We start from the raw sequence: 23,879 nt of genomic DNA, 5'->3' as shown, positions 1-23,879 counted from the left end.
GAAATTGCATCATGAAAATGAAACAAAACGCTTGAAAGTGTAAAAACGGTGGCAGAACTGTACCAGTTAGTTCATGGTTTTCAAGATTGAGATGAATCTGATGCTGTAGAATGGTATACAGGGTGATTCTCAACCTATACGCATAAACTTGGGGATTTCCACCTCATGACAAATAATGACTAATAGGCGAAAAAATGTGTAGTAACAGATTTTCTGTTTCATAGATATCTGTGATATTTACTTTCAAATCAAGAATACACAGAACATTTTAAAATACCATCACAGCAAGTGTTCGAAGTTATTTCCCATGTTTTTTATCAATTGGGCTCCCCGAATCCACGATGGGCAAGGTGTTGGCAGATTGTCTAGGCAGCAACATGTACCTGATTTTGCAATATTTGCTCAGTATTAACTTCCGTGGCGTACACTATGCTTTTTAAGTGACTCGAAAAGTAAAACTCAAGAGGATTGAGGCCGAGCGATCACTGTGGCCAGGCCATTGGACCATCTCGATCTATCCATCTTCCAGGAAACACATTATCTAGATGTCGCCTATTATATCGGATATCTAGGACATTAAAAAAAATTAACTACAATTTCATTTTTCATCTATGAGTCATTATTTGTCATGAGGAATATCATCCCAAGTTTATGCGTATAGGTTGAGAATCACGCTGTATGTACAAAAGTGATCTCAACTATGAAATCCTCGATGAGAACGATATTGTTACCTCAATTGAAGTGTCTGGAAATCAAGATGGCAGTGAAAGTGAATACAACGCTGCACATAGAAGCGTTCACGGCGTTAAAGATGTCTTGTTACGAAACGCAGCCTAAATTTAATGAAGTCCAACATTTGTTATTAAGCGAATGAAGGACTTAGCAACTAGAAAGAATGTTTGATCGGTTACGATCAGCGTACCCCACTTCATTATTAATCTAACTTTCGCTAATAATGGAGAAACTGATAAATGTTATAATGAGAGTTTTCTTTGATTGTCTAAATATGTTCGAAATGATCCTTTTGATTTTCTTTTGTTTTCTTGGTTAACCCTCCAGTGGGCGCGTGCGTTTTTTCAACACGAAAGAGCGCCCGCGACTCCTATTCCGCATCATAAAAATGCTTTATAATCATAACAAATAAAGTAAGCGCTACTGCAAAGAATATTTTGATTAATATAGAAACATAACGGAAACGTAAAGAAAAGGAAATTATGCCATAAGTGAGAATAAACAAGAGAATGCAACAAGAAAAAACAGTTTAATGCTATAGATTAATCTAAACAATCGCTACATAGAAATGACGCATGTTCAAGGCACATGAATGCGTGACACTTTTTACAATAATGCTTTGATGATCGGTTTTTTCCATGACAGTATTTACATCTACCCTTTTCGGCAGAAAAAACTATATTTTCACCCAAAGCTCTCCGAGACGCAGTTGAATAGTTTTCGGCAAATAGGTTCTTTTTGCTCTTTTTTGTATGTGTGTGCGTAATAAAGAGAAACCAAGATTTTGAAGAAGCTTCGTACGTAGAAGATTAGTATCAGTGTTGTTTGCTTGATAAATTACTTGCGAATTTATGCCAGCAACGTTCAAACATGAGTAAAAAATGACCATAGGCCATCTTCTCATCTATTTTTTATCTATCTTCTCAATTTATCTACTACATCTACTCTACCTTTTCTCTGATTGTAAACCGTCAATATTACAGGTTTATATGAAATTCCACTTTCCGGATGAATTTCATTATCGTTATGCATATTTAAAGCCAACAAAACAAATTTATTTCTTTAGGGCAATAGGACACAAGGGTACATTTTTCTTTGAAGGCAAACATGCTTGATTTTATTGGTCGATTGGTGCATAATAATTTCGCAGGTAATTCTCATTTATTTTTTTGGACTGTTCTTATAACCGTAACTCTGTAGTTCTTTTCTAAATTATCAATCAATGGAAAACTTGTAAATCAATTGTCTATCGTAATGTTTCTTCCAGATTCACAACGGCAGAAGGAGAATTGTTTACAAAAAATGGACCTTCTGGTTGACGTCCCACATAAACTTCTAAATTTGCAGTGTAATACATTCTAGCATCACACAACGCAAATATTTTTATGTCGTATTTGTTGGGCTTAGTCGGAATATACTGACGAAAAGAATTTTTTATCAGTTGTAAAATCAGTTAAATTATATCCCTTTCTGCAATTTGACACAAATAAGCCAAAAAGTTCTCGAATCGGAGCTAATTTGTCACACTTGACATCTCTGTTGCGTTCGAATTTATTAGCTATAGTTTGAATATATTTATTGGTATACTCTACTATAATCGATAAAATGTATCTAGGGCATTGTTCAAATTTTTTCTTCTAGACGTGGGTCCAGGCAAACTTTTCGTTATATTAGATCTTTGTCGCCTAACACGCGTATTAGTAGGTGCATGTACTTTCCATTGTGTACCATCCCTCCCCACATAAATTGGTTCCCGCCTACGGTCATTAGATGATGGTTTTTCTTGAATATCCATAGCATCTTCTTCATTTCACTATCACTACTTTGTTTGTAGATAGTCTCTTCTCGAAAACTATCATCGGAATCATCTATTTCTGGTACATCCTCAATATCACTTTCCATACACTCTTCCATTAACTTCATCAGCCGTGCCTGTTCCTTTTCATAATCACCCATTTTACTAAAAATATTTTGTGAACATAAATATTTATCATGAGCTATACAAATACCTACATCTCGATTAGAATTATTGTACAGTGAAATTCCCCTAACTCGAATCTCTAAGGGAGCGGAAGAAAACTTCGAGTTATGGAAAATTCGAGTTAGAGAAACACATTTAAACACATTTGAACCCTAGTCAAACGCTTGAGCTTACGAAAATTATTCGACTTAGAGGATAATTCGAGATATAGAAGTTCGAGTTAGGGGAATTTCACTGTATTTACTCGAATCAAAGATATGCCGTTTCTACATTAAACTGTTCTATTCTAGGTTAAACATGTAGGTATTTTGTAAATATAGATTATTATTTTTTTAGTATTATTTCTTTATTTAAAAAAGTATAACTAATTGCGATTTTAATGATCTTTCGTAGTAATACAAACTTCGAAAGGAAATTATAAAGTAATATTTTAAAATTAAATAATAATCAACTTTTTGTAATTCGCAATGGTAATGAAAGCTATTACAGTGCTCAAACGGGTGCTGTAATGAGACCCCTTACAGCATCCGATGCTGTAATGAGATTTTAGTAACAATTTATGGAACCAGTTCAAGTTAGTGACATTGGGTCATTAATTCTTCTAGTTGTCAAGGTGACAATTTTTGTCTATGGATATTTAAACACGTTCTCTTACTTCGGGAGGTGTATATGAAACTTTTTTTTTCAGGTGAATACATTTTGTGTTTTGACAATTTCTAATTGTCAATAGAAATTTCTATGTTCAAGTGTTACGGTGTTACCAACTGTTACCTATTTCCCTACATTGTCAAAATTTATTTCATTTTTATTAAAAAAAGGATAAAAACGCGAATTACACAAAATTAGTTTGTAATGAGTTTCATTAAGAAACTCGTGGCTTCGCCATTCGTTTTTAAACTTGAATTCGTGCATTTCAAGCGTGTCTTACGAAACTAGTTACAGTATATTACAAATACTGTTACAAGTATCAATTTATTCTTATATAATGCGAGTGCGAGTCAAAGGTTTATTTCTAAACGCACTTTAAACATCAGCCGAAATAGCTCAGTTGGGAGAGCGTTAGACTGAAGATCTAAAGGTCCCCGGTTCAATCCCGGGTTTCGGCAAAAATTTTTTTTTTAATATCTTTTTTATTTCTATATCCAAATTGACGTTATCATATTTTTTCATTTTTGTAGAACGAGCTTTAGAAACGACAGACCTAAAGCATATTTCCAGTTCGAAATTGCGTGGAAAACACCTAAGTAAATCGGCATCAGAATTAAGTTGCGGCACTGAACTGAAAGATGAAATGACTGAAATTCGACCGCAATCGGCGGCTGGTCCAGGACCTTCACATCACTTCTCTGTTTACCACAAAGCACACAACTTTTTTGCTCAACTAAAGGTAAGGATTTTTTAATATGATTTTCTGAGTATCTAGTAAATAGAAATAATTATGCACAGGTTTTAAATTATAACCGATGAGTAACGCGTTTAAAATACAATTTTATGCATAACGGGTTTTACTAAGCTGGGTAAAGTAAAATTTGATTTCGAATCTGTAATAAAAAGTTTTAATTTACAGGTAAAACGTCAACTTGAACTTAGTACTATAAACTTGCATTTAAATAAGTAATTGATGATGACAAAAACAACGACAAATTTGTTATTTTATTTTTACGTTTGAATCGAAAACTTTTTTTGGTTTGTTTTTTGTTATACACGTGTTAGTTTTTTATATTTAAAACGTATAAAATGCGTGTTTCAAAGTTGTTATGCAAATCAATAAGGTTTGTTTGAATGGCAATAAAAAATTGTATTCAATTTAGTATGGAATTTTACTACAATGGAAAAATCGGGTAAAAATGTTTAATTGCTTTAATTTATTTAGAATGTTATCGCTCAATTTGCAATAACAACAATGATTGATTTTTAACACTCGATAAAATTTTTACCATTTAATATTATTTATTTATTTTAAACTAAACTGAAAGTATATAAAAATAATTTACAGATGCAAATGATAGTAATATACGCTCATTTCTATCATTAATCTTAGATGTTATCTTTGTTTTAACATCGTCTTCCTCGAAAACCTTCAATACACTCTGCTCTTGCAACAAACGGTAACGAAAATCTAATAAGTAAAAAATAATCTATAATTTTAGTGATACCATATTTTGTCACGGCAACTTGTTCTTGAGTTAATGCCATATGATGTATATGTTACGGTAAAAATACTAAACTGGTGATTATACAGGCTGCCCACGTAAGCAACAAAGTACATAAATGGTATTAAGGAGCCAAGATACGCAGTTCGTCTTAGACAAAAGTTGTAGGAAATTTAGCACACTATAAACGGAAAATATTTTTGTACATACAGGTGTTCCATAACGACGTACTGAAATAAACAAATGTTATTTTAAAGGGAATGATATAGTTTTTTTATTGCGTCTTCTGATTCTACACACAAAACTAAATTGATTAAGAGACATGTTGATACCTAGTGCTTTTAGTTTTTGTGTTATTTTAATTAGAAGCTTTTTTTAGCAATTAACACTGTGCCCTTCAAGTCTGAATGTCTTGGCGACTGATCGAGCTAGAAAGTTAAAATTTGTGACAGTTGCTGCTTGGATATCTTTAAATGGAGTGTCTACATCGGTCTATCTTAGACAGGGTGTTCAAAAATGTAACTACTGCTTTACTATATGCAATTGCAAAAGTCGAAAATTTTAAATGGAACACCCCATATTTGACTAGTTAATCAGATACAGAATTTAATTCTCTATAAATATTAGTAGTACATGTCCTATACCTATCAGTTATGTAGTTTTTGAGATATTGTGGAATTAATCAATATCGGGCAAAGTATGGCAAATCTTGTTAATTTTTTGATTAATAGGCCATGAAATTAGACGATAAATAATTTTCAACCAAACTTTATTTATAAGTGTTCAAATATCTGTCATCTGTGCTTTAAGCTAAGTTTCCACATGCACGAATTACTGGCGCCAGTTCATTTGCATGTGGAAATAGCAAAAAGCCACTGGCGTCAATAAATGGGTGCCTGAAATCATAGCGCCAATAAAGTTGACGCTACTTCTACTTTTTGTCGCCAGTAACAGTATTTATAAAGAAAACTTGTAACTATTAACGTGTTCGTGCAACTAAAATGAATAAATCAAAAGAATGGACATCAAAAGAAACAGTACTATTTCTAGAAACGTATGAACAATATCGTTGTTTGTGGAATCAGAAAATTCAACAGTATAAGGACCAACTAGCACGAAATGAAGCTGTCAGAAGGATAGTTGAAATTATGAAGAAAACAGTTTCTAATTTTGACGAACGAAACCTCGGCAAAAGCAAAAATACGAAGTATACAATTGAATACCATCAAGTACTTCACCATAAAGCACTTCATATATAAATTTAGAAATTGTGCTTTTTGGCAAACGGTACATATATTGCAAGGATGTAGAAGAATCTCCAGAAGCCAAAAATCTTAAAGTTGCTTGCAGTTTTACATGAGCTGGAATGGCATCTCTCAAATGCGTATGTTGTTTTTGTATTTTAGAGGGTACTTGCCTTAACAAAAACATGACCCCTTTACATAAAAACATGAAACTCTCTTTAGCCATTCTTAAATGATTAACAAATACTTGCTGATCTTCATGGCATAATTCTCTAATTAAAGTACTAGACGCACCTAGGCTATTTCTACGTGCAATCCACGATCTAACCCAGCAACTATGTTTTCGCTGTTTTTTGTTGTTAATAACGTGTGCAGTTCCAAGGAGCAAAATATTTCTAAAGCTTTCCCTTATTCTATTCTTCATATCTTCTTTCGTCGTTGGAATATTATCATACCATTTGCGTTTTGACATATCCCCAAAGGAAGAAGTCGCGGGGAGTTAGATCACGTAATCTTGCTGGTCACGGTATTAGACCTTTACGACCAATCGAACGTCTTCCATATTCAATATTTAAAAAGTTTTGAAAAACATCCCTGAAATAACGTGTAGATGCCCCGTCGTGTTGAAATATCATTTTTAGTCTAGTTTCTAAATCTACATCTTCTAGCAACTCTGGCAACTCTTCTTCTAAAAAAGTTTTGCAAATTTCTCCCGCCAGTATGCCTAATTATTTTACGGTTAAATATTCCGTCCCAAACATTTGAAGACCATACATTTTTTATTATTTGCGCGCCTTAGCCATACATTATTATTATTATCATCTCGGTTTACTAACCCGTTACTTTTAAAAGTAGCTTCATCACTTAATAGAAGAGAATAGATGATACGAAAAGAGGGTTTTCATTCATTTCATCTAAAGTTGTCGTACAGAAAGCTACTCTGTTAGCAAAATTATCTTTCATCATTCAGTTTAGTGAGCTTTTACTCATATCTGTTGCTCTAGCGATCTGTCGTGTACTCACATGCGGATTCTCTTACAAACTTAATAAAAGATTTAATTCGTTGTTCTCTTCTCGAACTACATACGACTTTTTTTGACGTTTAGGTATATTGTGTTAATTAATTATCGTATCCGACGTCATCATTGCAAGTATGCAACCAATTTCACAGTATTCGTATTGCAATACGCCAATCGCGTTATTGGTTGCATACTTGCAATGATGACATCGGGTACGATAATTAATTAACACACTGTATGTCGACACTTCCAATATCTCCAATCTCCAACATCATTGAAATGCATATATTTTATGGCCTACTAATAGAAAAAATAAATAAAATCTACCATTCTTTGCATGATTGTGATTCATTCCGCTCTATCTCACCACCTGCAAGATAGGTATAGAGACATGTACTGAAGATTTTTGGAGAATTAAATTCTATATCTAATAAGCTAATCAAATATTACTATTGTTTTTACTATTATTCACTTTTTGTAACAAATCATCCTATCTTTCTTTCGCCAGAAAACCACTGTTTGCTCTTAGTATTAGTAGTTCTTAGTATCCATAATATTAACTAATTTGGAATTAAAACGTTCAAGCATACCACCCATTATTCAATATTTTATAAAATACGAGAGGGTAGCGAAAAAACGTCTACACGAAATGAGAACTACTACTGAAATCACGTAAATACTTCACTGAAATCACTCACATAAATAAAGAGCAGGCACTATGCAGGGATTTTCTAAAACGAATTTAAGGCATAAAGTGATGCAGCAAAGATGTCACTGGCTGTCGATTTTCTATCGATTTTATTATTGGAATTGGATTTGCCTTTATCGGGATGATTTTGCAAAATGCAAAATTTTACGGTTGATATTTATTTGTTGCTTTTGTTGTTATCCTATATTCTCATAATTAGTTGGGGTCAACTTTTTTAGTTCGTGTGCTGTAAAACTTTGTTCTCATGCCATAGCTGATAACGACATCAGTATGGAATGTATTACAACCTGTCGAAAGAAACACAATCAGCGTTCAATGCGATTCGTACTGAACTTGTTTCAGACGAATCCGATTTCGTCGCGGGTTCGTCATAGAAATGTGCAGAGTCACTCACCGGCTCCGCATTACATTTCTTTGCACGATTATGACATTTTTGCAATCTTGCTTAATTCTTTTCTTAACATGTTCCAGAGGTAAGAATCGATACGAAATCTATGAGCTCCAACTATGGTAACATCATCGTGTTCGTACAGGTTTGCAATAACAAATTTCTTAATTTGAATCTGCAATAATACAGATCACATCGCAACTTAAATTGATAGATAAATTAAGTGTAGAACATGTACTCTTAAAAAAGCATGTCCGTTATTTGGATCAATGATCCTTGCTTGATCCTCTGCCTTAAACTGCAAGTGTTGCATAACAATCAATTGAGACGTGGCTACTTTCCAGAGTTCCTTTGGAAAATTCCTCCAAAAGATTTTCTAACTCGTTTAATATAATAATAATTTAAGATTTTTTTTAAATCAAATTGTTTTAATTATCAGAATTTAATTTGTGGCGATTTTAATTTTCCGATGTTGGATTGCCCTATTGAGCTTGATTTTGGTGTTGTTATTTTTTATAGCTTTCTTCTTTATATCATCATTAAGGTAAATAGTGAGAGAAAGAAGTCGCACAGAAAATTGAAATGATTTTTAAGCCGACCTCACTACTTCACTTCTTATAGTTTGAGACATGTTCAAAATATCTATCCATCTCGACTATATGGAATATGTTAGAAAAAAGCCAAAAGCAGAATCTGATTTGAATTTATTTCATATATGTGATGGGTGAAGTCTAAACGGAGTTATAATGAAGCAGCAAATATCGCTTCCTTTGTGGCAGTGCTTTGAACAGTATATATGATTCTGCAATACTTGCTTTCTATTAAGCAGTATAAGCTATAAGCTCTTCTTATTGCGGATGGCAAGATATCCAATACGGAGTTAATGTAGAGCAACACAAGGGTAAGAACACAAACAGAACGTAAAGATTACACACGATCATACCTACACTTCAGATCGTGTAAAAGAGATACAGAGACAGAGGGCAGAGCTGTTAGAGCAGCATTAATATAGATATAGCAAATATGGCGGAAAAATTATAACACAGGTGGAATACAAAGTTTACAAGTATATATTCATTAGTTAGTCTGACTCACGGAGTTAAGAGTAGTTTTTATCTTCTTTCTACTTATAGGATCTTTATGAAACGTGAACATGAAAAGCTGATTTGAGACTGTTATCTACCTTGATTTCTACAAAAGGAAAAATCAACTTCTTTTCTATTATCTACTGTTTCGAAATAGCTGAAAAATCCACATGTTAGACAAATTCTGTATTTTTGGATGAGGAGCAGCATTGACGAATTGTATGTGCAATGACTAGAAGTTGTGATATATTTGTAGTATTCATTTTCTACTAAAGGAGCTTGAAATCTCACTCAAGTACCATTATTGACGTGTAATATATTTTTAATCGCTCTATGAGAAGTTACATTTTATTAGAGGAAAATCCTAAGCGTGTTAAGGTGGCAATTCCGGATGGATTAACTAACTAGATAGAAGATCCAAAAGAAAATATTTTTAGTTTTGCTTTCCGCAATCTTTTACAAAGGTTATTCTTGAATGAGAGGTGGAATCAACTATACTCGTTGGATCCGCAATACGATTGACAAAAGAGTTATTTGTGATATTATTTACGAAGATTGAATATGCTTTAAGTCATAAAGTTCTTTACAATAAAATAATTGTAACCATCGATACTGTGGATGTTGAATATGCAGATGATATTACCGCTATTGTCAATGGAATCTGCCTATTTAAAGTTTCAAAAGCCCTCCTTTGAAAAGTACCTTTCAATCATAGTCATCTGAAAACGAAATTAAAAAGACTTCACTCAACCAACTAAACAAATTTTCGAAAACAGTTCAATATCTAAGATTAGAAATAAACTTACATAATCCTTGCGAAAAACTTTTGTTGTCAAAGAAATTTTTACAAAGTATGGATCTCCACGTGACCATGATTACACCTATCCGTAATCTGTCCGAAACAACAGCCGGACAAAGAACGTCTAACAAACCCGTTTTGTAAAATCACATTTCGTTGTGAAAAAATACATTTTTTATTGTTATTCGGTTTTTAAAATCGTCAATTGTTATCCATTTACTTGAATAATGTGTATAAAATCCATATTTTGAAAAATTTTAATGTAAAAGTCAGAAAATGTAAAAAATATCGTCTACTTTTCATGTTTTTACTGTTATACATTTGAAATTATTTATATTAGGTACATCTTGATACCTCAATAATATTTTAAGATGAGGTTAAGAAAAAATCGATGTTTCATTTTTGAACGATTACATAGGTTTGTTCTTAGAAATGTTTCTAACTGAATGAATATTCGTTTTATAGTCATTCATGTACAATAATGTACTCATATTTCAGTTTTCATTATTTGAAATGTGGGAATGAAAGCAACGTAAATTAGTAATAAAAGCTGGGTGAGTGTTAAGAGCAATAAAACACGTATATCAAAGTACACATTGAAGGTTGATTATTAGAGATTTATTTGTAAAGCGGTTGACTTGATTTGATTTAAAGATATAAAGGTTTATTGATGGTTATTGTATTCTCGATATTAAGAGAAATTGTGTTGGGGTTGTTACGACTAAATTTATTGATTCCGTTTTCAAGGATTTATAGAAGGTATCGTTTGTATATAACATTTTTAAATTTAAGTTTGAACAAAAGTTATGGTTCATAAATTTAATATTTTACAAAATTGTTTTTTTTTTTGTAATTTGTTATTTCTAATAAATTTTCCCCTAGTTTTGTTACTTTGAAAGGATAATGATGTAATCATTAAACATTGTTTTAAAATTTAGCAAAGAAATCCTTGGTAATTATGGCTCCATATTATGTTATCATAGAATCCTGTGACTGTAGTGTGGATCTTGTTGTAGATTTATAGAACAAATTTATGCAGAAAAATGTCTACAATACAAGTATTTAAAAGCGATCTTATGTTGTTAATTTTATTAATATTAGGTATTAATCATAAATAAAATAAACTTATTTTAAGTAATTTCTATGTATTTGTAGAGTGGTTGAATGATTCACATCTTCACGTAATCTGAATGCGTTTATCATTTAAGAATGTTTGAAGAAAAAGCATTTTTAGTTCCTGGAATCAACTAAATCTATTAACGCCCACTTGATAAATTTATCCGATAGATAATTACCATGGTTACAGCGGTTTTAAGCGCCAATTTATCTATCGGATAAATTTATCAAGAGGTGGTAAAAGTGAGCCTAAACAAATATAGAACGTAAATTTGCACATTATTATTTTTTACTATAAAAATATATATCTATATCGTATATCCGTGAAAATAAAAATATTTCAGTTATATACCCAAAACTATATCACAATCGTAAATTAGTCATAGCATGTTAACTCGAATGTAGGTGGATTTACGATCCGATTAACGTTTTCAAAACAAAACCAACATGTTGGTAAATTAAAAACCGATAAATTTACCGCACGAAATATTCTGAGTCACATATCTTGACGTATATTTGTGAAGCATTCTTTATGAACAGAAAGAATGCATAAATCTTAATAAAGGAGGTCAATGAGTTTAAAAAATATAAAATTGACAAAACTTAATAGGAACAAAAGCAAGATTGTACACATCACAAACGAAGAAGGAAGAGGAAACTTAATTCTAAGAATAGATGGATTACGACGACAGCTAGTAGAAATATACGATATATCTGGGTACCATTAGTAAAGATAGTAAGATAGATTAAGAAATGCGCAATAGCAAAAGCAAGAAGGGTCTGTTTGCAGATAAATAATACCCTGTTAGATAAGAAACAACTACGCACTAAATCAAATTTACATCTATACAAAATCATACCACACCACATACGTGTGGGAAACTTGGACAGTGTTAGACAGACACAAATCGAAAATAGGAGCATCACAAAAGTATCTGCCAAAAATAGCAGGAAGAACCAGAGGAGACAGAATACGAAACAAGAGCATCAGAGAAAAACTTGAGAAGTGTTTGAGAACTGTAGTAGAGGAGATGGAAGAGAACCCCACCTGATTCGAATGAATGAGGAAAGAATACAAAATAAAATTTTCAATATAAAACCAGAAGATGAAGATGGGGTAGACCAAGAAGAAGGAAGTGGCGTTTAAAAGGGGGAAATATGTCGTCGAAGGACGAAGAATAGCTGGAGATAGGAACACCTACAGAAGATGGATCCAAGACTCAATACCGTGAAATGGAAAAAGGACAAGAGAAAGATGAAAAATTTTATATTGTTAATATAATTATCTTCTATGATTGATTAGGAAATGATCGCATATCGAAAATATGAATTTTATTTTCTACGCAAAACCGATTTGTTATTTTTCTTTGCAAAATTAAAATCACTGTTAATAGCCACAACTCAACGGTAAATCAATCACTTTGTTCAAAATTAGTTTCGATTAGAAACATCCGTTTCAGTGTTTGAGTAGTTTGTGGATTAATATAATTTATGTGACAATACATTATGTAAATCTACTATTAGTTGATATTAACTCATCAACTAATGTAACTAAATACTTAAATGAAACTCGTCAATAACGAATAGTATGAAAGCGAAATAAATCACTATTGACCTAATAAACGCCATAGAATATAGCTGAAAGAACGCCACCAACTAAGATATAAAATCCCCAAAACAGCAATGAAATCCTTAAGTAGACCAAGCTTGGTCTTTGGAGGAATCCCGGTTGGAATTAATTTCCTTATAGTTTTTCTTCTATTTCATTATTACAATCCTAGACCACATGATTATTGTCTCTGCTCGTTGCCACTATTGTATAAAGTAAATTCAGTAATACCCTGTAATATTCTTGGAACTGATATGCGGTATATTTTCTGCCGAGATTTTTACTTTCATACAACAGTATTTTCAGTTAATTATATCCCCAGATAATTATAGTGTTTTTATATTTGTTTTATATTTACTTATATGTACATATATGTTTTGAAATGTTTGGCGAAAAATATGCTGCAAAAATTAATAATATTTCTATGTCTAACCATATCGTAAGTTAACGAATTCTGGCTGTAGCAACTCAGCAGCGCAGCAACTCATAAAGATATTGTAAAAACTTATTGTAAGCTTCATTGTAAATAATTGGCTACATTGACATGAATGAAGAATTAAGATATTATTAATATATAAATAAAGAATAGTGCTGTTAAGACGCGTATTTCTCTACTATTCAATAAAACAGGATCAGAGCATACAAATTTATACTATTCACACATCTACGTTGACTTTCAAAGGGTAATGTACTCAAAAAGTTATTCGACCTAAGAGTAGAAATAGAGACATCATGAATAAGAAATGGTGGGAAGGGGATGGAGGTAAACGTCGAGGAGACAAAGATTATGAAAATTTCACATTTATCCATGTTGCAAGTTAAATAATTAAATTAAATGATTTAAAAGAAGAACTTCTTTTACTTTACCAAATTTATTCGGGTTTCAACCCCATCATCAGTCTGAAACTATAAATACATATAGATATAGATACATGAAAATAGACAAGCATACACGTTTAAATATTAAATTAATGTTAAAAAAAACTTACAGTCAATAAAACTATATAAAACACATAATATTGATGTAAAAATATACATGTCACAAAATGAAAAAACTTAAATTAGACATATAACATTCGAACATTTTTATAAAATAAATTCCAAGATGGACATTATTGGCCAAGAGAAATTTCAAGACTAAGGTCCAATATAGAAGAAAAACCCCTTCTTTAAAACAAGTTCGACGAGTGCACAATGGGAACAGAAACCAAAAAAAAATTACTCAGAAACTAGTTTCTGATTTAATTAATAAATAAATTTGGCAAGCAAAAGAAGTTTTTCTTTTAAATCATTTAATTTAAAGATTATGAAGTTCTGTAAGGGGGAGAAGAAGAGGGAGGAGTGGAGGTGGAAGGAGTCAGAGAGTATACGTACTTACCTGGGATATGGGTTCTCAAAGGGTAATAACCTTGAGTAATAAGGTCGGGTCGCACGTGATTGCTGTGGCAAAAAGGGGTGATGGGACAGGATTGGGGATGGAGCGAGAGAACTTTTGGGAGGGATGTGGGAAAAAGAAAAGTTATGTTTGAGGGCTTGGTAAGGGGCGCAATGATGTACGGCGCAGAAGTAATGGGATGGAGAGAACAAGGAATGCTGGAGGATCTGCAAACAAGGTATTGGAGATGATACTAGGATTAGCGAACGAGACTTCAGGGTACATAGTGAGGGAAGAGGTTAAGGTGGATGTAATAGGGGTGGGGGCTGGAAGAAGAGCAATGAAATTCGAAGAAAGGATAGAAGGAAGGCCGCATTGCAGGATCCTGGGAGAGTGCTAGAGGGAAATCAAGGAGAAAGGTTGATGTATGGGGAGGGAGATAGGTAAGGATATTACCGGAGAGTGGGATCGGCAATGAAAGAGTGGAAAGAGATGAAATGTGGGCAGAACCTAGGGATAGGACTGAGGGATACAGAGGCAGGAGAGAAGGTCACTGATACGGGAAAGGAGATATGGGGAGATAGTGACAGAGAAACTGCCAAAGTATCTGTTAATGGAAGGGGACGAGGAAGGGAAGAGATTCGTGACCAGATTCCGCTGTGGCAATGAAGAGAGAGGGAACAAGTAGTGGGCGGACGATGTAGAGAGGTAGTCTAACTGAAAAAATTAGAATTTTATATGTTCCCATATTTTTATCAAGTTACTGAAGTAAAAATATCACCTTATGGAATAATTTCGAGTGCATCAACCTGCACGAGATGTTGCACGACAAAGCAATAAACATACTTCTTCCATTTTCATCTACATATCTAACACAAACTGGATTTTCAGCTCTAATTGGTATCAAAACTAAATCCAGAAATCGACTTGGAGATATGGATTCTACATTAATGAATTAAGAAAATCAATTTAAACATTGATAAAATAATTGTTGATAAAATTATTTCGTGTGGGTTGCAATATAAAAAAGGTTGTGAAATACTGATCTAGAGCAATTCAGAATTAAAATTATTAAACACTTTCCTAACTATAACGCAGAGATGATCATACATTACGCCGAAACATAATTTTTTAACTGAAATATATTGTTTGAAATATTTTATTTGAAAATTTATTTACTTATTATTACTAATAGTTGAATAAGAGTTCTTTCTTAGCTATAAAAGACCAACTATTTTATAGTACCCTATTACAATTTTTTTTTAAATTCCAGTAATTCAGTTTTTATACCATTAAATTCCACAAAATATGGCAAACTGACACCTTTATACTCAAATAAAAGTAGCTTACTACCTGACTCATACCTCTAGTTATTGCTGCCGACTCATGTGTGCTGGAGGTTTTAAATCAACTACTTAGGACACATGGGTACATTGGTCGTAAAACCGAGTTACGGGGAACTTCGCCAGAAAGTGGTATCAGAATCTATCGAGGTTATCTCGATAATAAAATATACCCCCAAAATATTACAGTGAAAATAATTGGCTATTTCGCTAATGTTATAATATATACGCACATCATAATTCTCATTAAATGATCATGAAGGTAATTTAATTAACTCATGCATATTCGTTGAGTTATAAATAAGCACAACAAATTAATTCAATAAAATATATTTCAATGTATCATTTATTATTTAAAAGTATCTATGAGATTCATTATTTGATGAACAATTTTCGTTATATTCGTAATTCGTTTTTAATCGAATTAGGGCCAATTCGGTTTCCGATATTTTCAAACATAACCCATTCGTTAGCAAATTATGATTGATTTAATTTTTTCGTGGCATTAAAGTGCATTGAATTATCAACCACCAACCAAATCAATTGAATGAATGATGTTAATTATATTAATAGCAGTTTTGCGCACACGTTATCATTGATACAATGAATTGTTAATTATTCTGCGATATCGATTATGAGACAACGAATATTTGTTTGTTGATCCTTTAACCCCGCACATAGGGCGAATATTAATTTTAAAGAAAGACTAATTACCTATCAACATAGATAAAAAAGAATTCGATTTTAGCATTTTTACTTGCACTCAACGAATTATGTACTTAAAAAACTTAAAACGGAACATAATTGGAATCTTTTTCAATCCGATATTGCGGAAATTATCAATGATTCCACTGCCTCATGATAAGAAACGTTTATATAAAGGGTCATTTGTTTTTGACATAACTACATTAAAGTTTATCGTAGTAGTAAACCGATTTAACTCGTATTTTCCTTACACTGAATCTGCAATCCAACGATGTAAGTTCACAAGTAGTGACACTAAATTCGTTTTGGCACGTGATACCAAACGTTTTTGAAAGATCGTTATACTGATACAAGATTAGCCCATCGAAATTTATAACATTCACATTCTTTTAGTTGTAGTTCCTTCGTTTTCAAACCGTCTAGTGGTTTCAAGGAAATATTATATTTCGCTTTTCGCTGGATTTATTGCTTAACTTCTACATTTTTTTGTATTATTTATTATGTTTCGATTTTCATGTTTATTAGTAACGTCACCTTTAAATAAAAGGTGGTATAAACTTCTTCTTATCGAGGAAACGAACAATGGTATGTATAAGCTCTCTTGGTTTGATATCTCATAACTCTTTGCCCATTTATAATGAGTTGTTGAACTATGTTTTGCATAGAAAGTTTACCTAAGTTTTTTAGTGGGTAAATCTGCAGAATTGATTACAGAAGGAAAGACAAACACCGAATTATCATTACTGGCAAGTATGGCAGTATTAGACCAACATTACTTCTTCCTCACATCTTTATGTAAAGGTTATTTAATCTATGCAATTTCACGCTCTAATAGTGGTTAACTATTTTACAAACAAATGAGTTTTTGTATGGACAACTTGTCCAAATAATTTTGCTTAGGGGTCATCCCGTGTGACTGGTTCAAAAAAGTCGATATATAGTTAATCCAACCATGCTTGGATTAACTATATTTCGATTTTACTGTTTAACTACGCCTGCCTTCAGCATTTACTACCATTTACCACATTTTGCACCATATTTTCTTTTCCTATCGCCCAACGTTGGTGTTTTAACTTATTATGGTAAAACCCACGTTGTTTTTAAAAATTTCAATTAAAAACTTTTAATCTTTCAATATTTAATACATCGTTGGTTCGTCGTCGTTATTTGATAAAGAATTTTCCATATGATCGCTTTTCACCTTTGCATCATTTTTAGTTTGATTCATTTTTATGTTATTTTTAACTATAATATTATAATTAATTGTTATTATTCTAGTCGTACTTGAAGATGCTTTTACTAAAAGCAAAACACTCTATCTAGTAGTGAAATAAGAAAATAATAATATCATCGTGGATTATATTTCTTTTATTCTATGAATATTCACCATGATGAACATGGAGGCCATAATTGCCAATTTACATTTACATCGTGGATTACATTTCTTTTATTCTATGAATATTCACCATGATGAACATGGAGGCCATAATTGCCAATTTACATTTTTGAAGTAGTATATACTTTGGCATAAATCGAGAAATGGACACAGGTCGATCCACGATGATTGTCTATTTTTAAATTCGGTACTACAATGTTCGCTCATAACATAACATAACTCATGTTATGTTTAAAAATTTTAACTTTGTGTGAACCGCATAAACCTAAATCTGTAGGGTTTGTAAATTCTTTTTAATTCACGAAATAACGAATATCCCATTGGAAACATACAGGATTTAGATTAAATATGTATCAAATCGCCAATTAATTATTTCAATGCATACTAAACTGCAAAGTTGTATTGGTGACAATGATTTAATATTTATGATAATATGAAACTGTAATATTATTTTTAATATTTATTGCTACAATTGATTTTATTGCGCACTTGTTTTATTTAATTTATTTATTAGAACTAAACCTTGAATATGTTCTGAAATTCACTATTTTTAGTTGATTTATAGTTTTTATAGTAGTTTAATTTTAGAAAATAAATCGTTTTTATATTATGTAATAAATATCCAATTACTGAGTTTATTTTCCTTTCAAATTTATTTTCTTATTCTATGATATTTTTTCAATTATATTATTATTTCGAGAAAAAAGTGTTATTTCGGAAGGATCATTAATTACACACAGCTTTTACGAGCAACATCGGTTCATCCTATTTTTCCAGGGTGAATGTATGTATAGTTACATGCGAGTTACAATAGACGTAAAATTTCTGACCTTTTTTATCTCAAAAAGATAATGGTATAAAAGCACACCACGATGCTTTGTGCTTTAATTTATTATCTCACATTGGTAAAACTCACCGCGCTCTAATTATTATGAATGCAATTCTTTATAATAATTAAGAGAAGTGCGAATATAACATCAATCTTTGTTTAATTAATAAGATTATTATATTTATTTGTGTTTTATAACATTTTTGTATTTTATAATTAAACGACTTTGAATCGACATGACAACTAAGAGACGTTAACGCTGGGCTTGATATGCAAGTAAAATTACAGAGACTGGAAATTAAAAGTCGATATACAGAAGAAAATATGCTTGGATTTTTTTATAAATGTATGTGTTTAATAGTGTCCCGTATTATCTTACTAGATGGCTCAGATACCCCTTCTTCCATGAATATGATATCACGTCTTGTAACTAATTGAAGCAAAATACTATTTTAAGACTATTAACTCTTTATGTTTAATACAGAATGGATGGCTGCCGACCTTTCCATTAGCGTTCATCTCCAGAGTTATTGATTGAAATGGGATAAGAGTCATATTTTTAAATGCTCGCGTTAACTAATTTGTTGCAATTTATACAGGGTGAGGTTTTTTCCATGTTTAGTATAGAGATCTTGAAAAGTAGCGGAGATTAAATAGGGGAAGAACTGCAGTTCTCAAAGAAACTCACCCTGTATATAGCTTCAAGAACAAACAATGACTTCAGAATTTGAATGGATTTTCTTTCAAAACAATGATTTTGAGCAGATGTTGAAGTTCTTTAATGACACTCCCATTCTGAGAAACTTATTAAATACTGAAGAACTGCACAGTCGACAAAGAAATTTAAAATTGATGGTGAAATTGGTGGTATGATTCATCAATTAGATAGTTAATGTACTGAAATATGTAATAGCTCTTGGCGTAACTGTATTATCAAATCTTCTCATCTTATCTCTGAAATCATATATATTTATTGAATTAATCGATGTTAATACGAAATTTAATAACGTTAAACAGTAAGATGATTTTTAAGTTATTTTGATATACAATAATATTCAAAGGGTCAGGTAGGGTGAAGTTCTTGTTCGGTTTGTCAATCTATTAGAAAAAATAAAGATATTCTTGAATGAAAAAAAAAGACAACAGTTACGTTTCATACGAATTTTCAAATATGAAATGCTGAGTTAATTCAACAAAAAGCAGGGAGATGGACAATTTGTAGAAATGATATTTGACGAAGGAAATGTAAGTAATTCTGTAATGTCTAAAAATTTATAAGCGAAATCGTAAAATTTTTTCTTATCACAAAAACATTTTCAAAACATTGGTAACAGTTTTTACAAAACGATTTAATTTTTAAAATTGGTCTTTCATAAAGGATTTAATCAACTTAAAAGTTGGGAAAATAAATTTCATTTTATTTTGTATCTACACAAAACGCATTTCAAAACAATCGAGTTATTTGAATTTATGTAACTAGATATCTATATGGAAAAATAAATTTGAAAGCTTGATTGAAACAATTTTATATTAAGAAGAAATTTACTTAAAAATTAAACCCAATTCTTAAAAAAGTTCGCTATAATTGCTGTAGTGGCTAGAATATCTGACTTTCACTGAGGATATTTTCCCGATATCGTAATTGTAATCAACATTGTTTGTTATTGTTTTTCATATTTTTAATATGTATTGATGTATAAATATCAATAATATTTATATATAATATATAAATATATATATATATATATATATATATATATATATATATATTAATTAGCTTCTTTATTAATATTTAATATTAATCATGACTTTTATTTCTTAGACCAAACAGAAAAATAAGAATAAAAAAAAACTTCCGATACCGGGAATCGAACCCGAGCCTCCTGGGTGAAAGCCAGGTATCCTAGCCACTAGACCATATCGGAGACCTGAAGATGGTTCTGCCAGAAAAAATCACTTAACACTTACCGCTGCAGTGGTACAAAAATAAACCACCTAAATTTTCACCCAACTGACGCAGTGGTCTATAATGTAGACCACCAATTCAAAATTATTTTTCTACTTTCGCAGCGTCAAAAATGTACTGCATTATTACACGAATAAACCTGTTTAGCGCATAGCGGGCGAATTTAAAGTTAAATGGTTATAGTTCGTATATGTCTCTACAAATTGTGCACACATTTATCAAAAATAATGTTTTATTTGTGTTTTTTTTTATTTGAAAGAGTGTTACATCAGTTCAGGTAAGTTGCATACACCCATACCTCGCTTTACGGCCTAGATACGTTCCACGAAACTTGGCCGCATAGTAAAAAGCCGTATAAGAAATCAATTATTCTAATACATCGAAAAAAAGTTTTTTTTGCCGTTATAGCGAAACATTTTGGACCGTAAATCGAAAACGTGCCTTAATTGAAGAGGGCCGTTATAACGAAATGCCGTATAAAGAGCGGCCGTATAGCGAGGTATGGGTGTATATTGTTTTAAAAATATATAGTTTTGATAAACAGTAATTATTTTGATTATCTGGTAATGTCCGGCAATGACGATTTATCATTTCCTCTAGTAGGAATGAGTCGAGAGCATTTTGAGAATGACTTGGAAAAAGACCTATACGCTTGTTCTTTTCCGTTTGGTGACGAGTCAGATTTAGAGGATATGAAGATATAAATACAAATATTGATATTTATTCCAGTGAAAATGATTCAGATAATAACAAACCTTTATCTGTACTTCAAGCAAGAATTAAAAAAAAAATTAACTACAGTTATCCAGCCACCAATTTGGGGTAAAACGGAAAGACTTTCTTCACCTCGCCCTTTTAGCCAAATCAGCGGTGTTCACATAAATCATATAGTTTTTTAAACAAACTTATATGCCTAGCAAGAACAAATGCGTACTGTAAACATTACAGGAGAACGACGCGCGAAGAAATAAATGGCTTTCTAGGAATAAATTTACTTATGGGGATCAAGCATTTACCAGGTCCAGTGCACCAGATTTACGTGATTTTTACATTAGCTCCCTTATGACGCAAAAAAGATTTGGTTGGCTTGTAGGACACTTACATATCAATGATACCTCTGCTATGCCTAATAGGGTTTCGGAATATTTTGATCGTCTTTATAAAGTACGGCCGTTGTTAGATCATTTAGAAAAAGCTTTTAAATATTGTCTTTTACCAAGTGAAGTATTAGCCTTGGACGAGTCGATGATCAAATTTAAAGGTAGAAGTGTGCTAAAACTGAAAATTCCAAGATCAACTTATGAGACAGAGTCTAGGGTTGTGTACAAGCTTGTTGAGGGTCTTGAACAAAAAAACCATACAATATTTTTTGATAATTTTTTAACAGTGTGGAACTAATGTAAAATTTAGAGCAACGTGGGATATATGCAGTTGGAACAGTGAATGTATCTCAAAAATATTACCTAATTTCAAAACGGACAAGCAGCTCCAAAGAGTTGAATTCGACTGGTACACAAGTGATACAAAACTATTTGCACTAAAATGGAAAGATAAAAGATCAGTACACTTTTTATATCAAATTATCACAATCCTGAAGATTGCACGAAAGTTAATAGAAGAGAAAAAAATGGAAACATATTGGAAATATTGTGCCCAAAAGTGCTAACTGATTATAACGCCGACATGAACAGTGTCAATAAATTCAATCAACTTTTAGCCAGCTACAAAATAGATTGTCAAAGCAACAAATGGTGGCATCGTATATTTTTGTACTTCCTAGATACTTCTATGGTAAATGCATATTGCCTATATAAAACAATGAATCTGCCTGATAGATTAACGGCAAAAGATTTCAGGAGGGTTGTTGTAGCCGGTCTTGAAGGCCCAGTTTTAATATCTAATTCCAAAAGGAATAAGAAATCACAACCAAAAACACAAAATAAAAAATCAAAGCCGTTTGTACCAGAAAGTGTGCGATTAAATTCTGTTGCGCATCAGCCTAAGCGTGGAACAAGAAGAAGGTGCAGTGTATGTAGCACCAAGGCAAAGCCAGTGCGCACTGACTGGCTATGTAGTACTTGTCAAATACCACTTTGTTTACAGAAACTAAAATCCTGTTTTTAAGCTTATCACAGTAAATATTTTTTTTATTTTTATTTTATATTTAAAGAATATATTTTTGTTTTTGTCATGATTATTGTCGTTTGCTGAACATCTGAAAGAAACTTTTACATCAGACAGTCCAACAACTATGCTAAATAGTGTCCCTAGCGTATTTCAAAGTGATCAGCGGAGTAATATACCATATCGAAGCATATACAACTTGAAGCTAATACTAATAACGGAATACTATACATATTAAATATCAAGCCAGTTGAAAAGGTGTTATTATGAACACTATTTCTTTAATAAGCAATTTAAATTTATATTTAATTACTGTGGTTTTTGTAATGTATTGTTTATCGATAGCGGGTAAACTCCGTCAATGCTGTTATTGGGAATATTATCATATGAAATAATAAAAAGGTAATTTGTAACTCATGCAGTTTATAATGAAATAATATTTTCGTTGTAAATTTCTATAAGCTTACAGATTTCAAAAATAATAATTGTTCTTTTTTACGCCTCACTTTGGTGAAGCATTTTTTGTTTCACTCACAAACACATTGATTATTCCTATTTATAAGACCTTTGCGTTAACGTAATTTCCTCAGAACTAATGACGCGTGGGCTCATAAATCAAAAACCGTTTTATTCTATAGAAAATAAACAAAATATTATGCCCCAAAGAGTTTTAGAACCCAAAGATAACCCAAAGAATATCAGATTTTTAAACCGTGTCCCAACAAAAATACACCGAGTTAAAATTTTGATTTTTTTTGTTAAATATTATTTTATTTGAACATTCTACTTTATAACAAAAACTGTACAAAATGACTTCGAACGAATACAGAAAATATATCAATTTAATTTAAATTAGTTATATAAAAATTTCGTGAAATATCCACAGGGCATAATATTTTGTTTATTTTCTATAGAATAAAACGGGTTTTGATTTATGAGCCTAGGCGTCATTACTTCATTAACGCAAAGCTCTTATAAATAGGAATAATCAATATGTTTAGTGAAATAAAAAATACTACACCAAAGTAAGGCGAAAAATCGAAAATTATTATTTTTAGACTCTGTAAGCATATAGAAATTTACAACGAAAATATTATTTCATTATAAAATGATTGAGTTACAAATTATCTCTTTATTATTTCATATGGTAATATTCCCAATAACAACATTGACGGAGTTTACCAGCTATCGGTAAACAATTCATTACAAAAAGCTCAATAACTAAATATAAATTTAAATTACTTATTAATGACATAGTGTTCCTAATACACCTTTTCAACTCATTTGAAATTTAATGTGTAGAGTA

The 23,879-nt window shown here is 31.6% G+C and overlaps 1 protein-coding gene and 2 non-coding genes across 6 annotated transcripts in view; 2 read left to right on the top strand and 1 right to left on the bottom strand.

Annotated features, from left to right (window-relative positions):
• The window catches only part of LOC111418615 (multiple C2 domain and transmembrane region protein), a 214,862-nt gene that overhangs the window by 53,187 nt on the left and 137,796 nt on the right, over positions 1-23,879 (top strand). For all 4 annotated transcript variants that reach the window (XM_071197280.1, XM_071197281.1, XM_071197279.1 and 1 more), the window contains exon 2: positions 3,892-4,100. In XM_071197280.1, coding sequence (XP_071053381.1) covers positions 3,892-4,100 — 209 coding nt within the window. The remainder of the gene's footprint in view (positions 1-3,891; positions 4,101-23,879) is intronic.
• TRNAF-GAA (transfer RNA phenylalanine (anticodon GAA)) lies at positions 3,747-3,819 on the top strand. Its single transcript has one exon. It is a non-coding gene; the product is annotated as a tRNA-Phe (tRNA).
• On the bottom strand, positions 20,337-20,408 carry TRNAE-UUC (transfer RNA glutamic acid (anticodon UUC)). Its single transcript has one exon. It is a non-coding gene; the product is annotated as a tRNA-Glu (tRNA).

Source organism: Onthophagus taurus, chromosome 7 (assembly GCF_036711975.1).
Source record: "Onthophagus taurus isolate NC chromosome 7, IU_Otau_3.0, whole genome shotgun sequence".
Classification (NCBI taxonomy): domain Eukaryota; kingdom Metazoa; phylum Arthropoda; class Insecta; order Coleoptera; family Scarabaeidae; genus Onthophagus; species Onthophagus taurus.
Note: the sequence above shows the minus strand (reverse complement) of the source record. Positions and strands in the feature narration are given on the sequence as shown.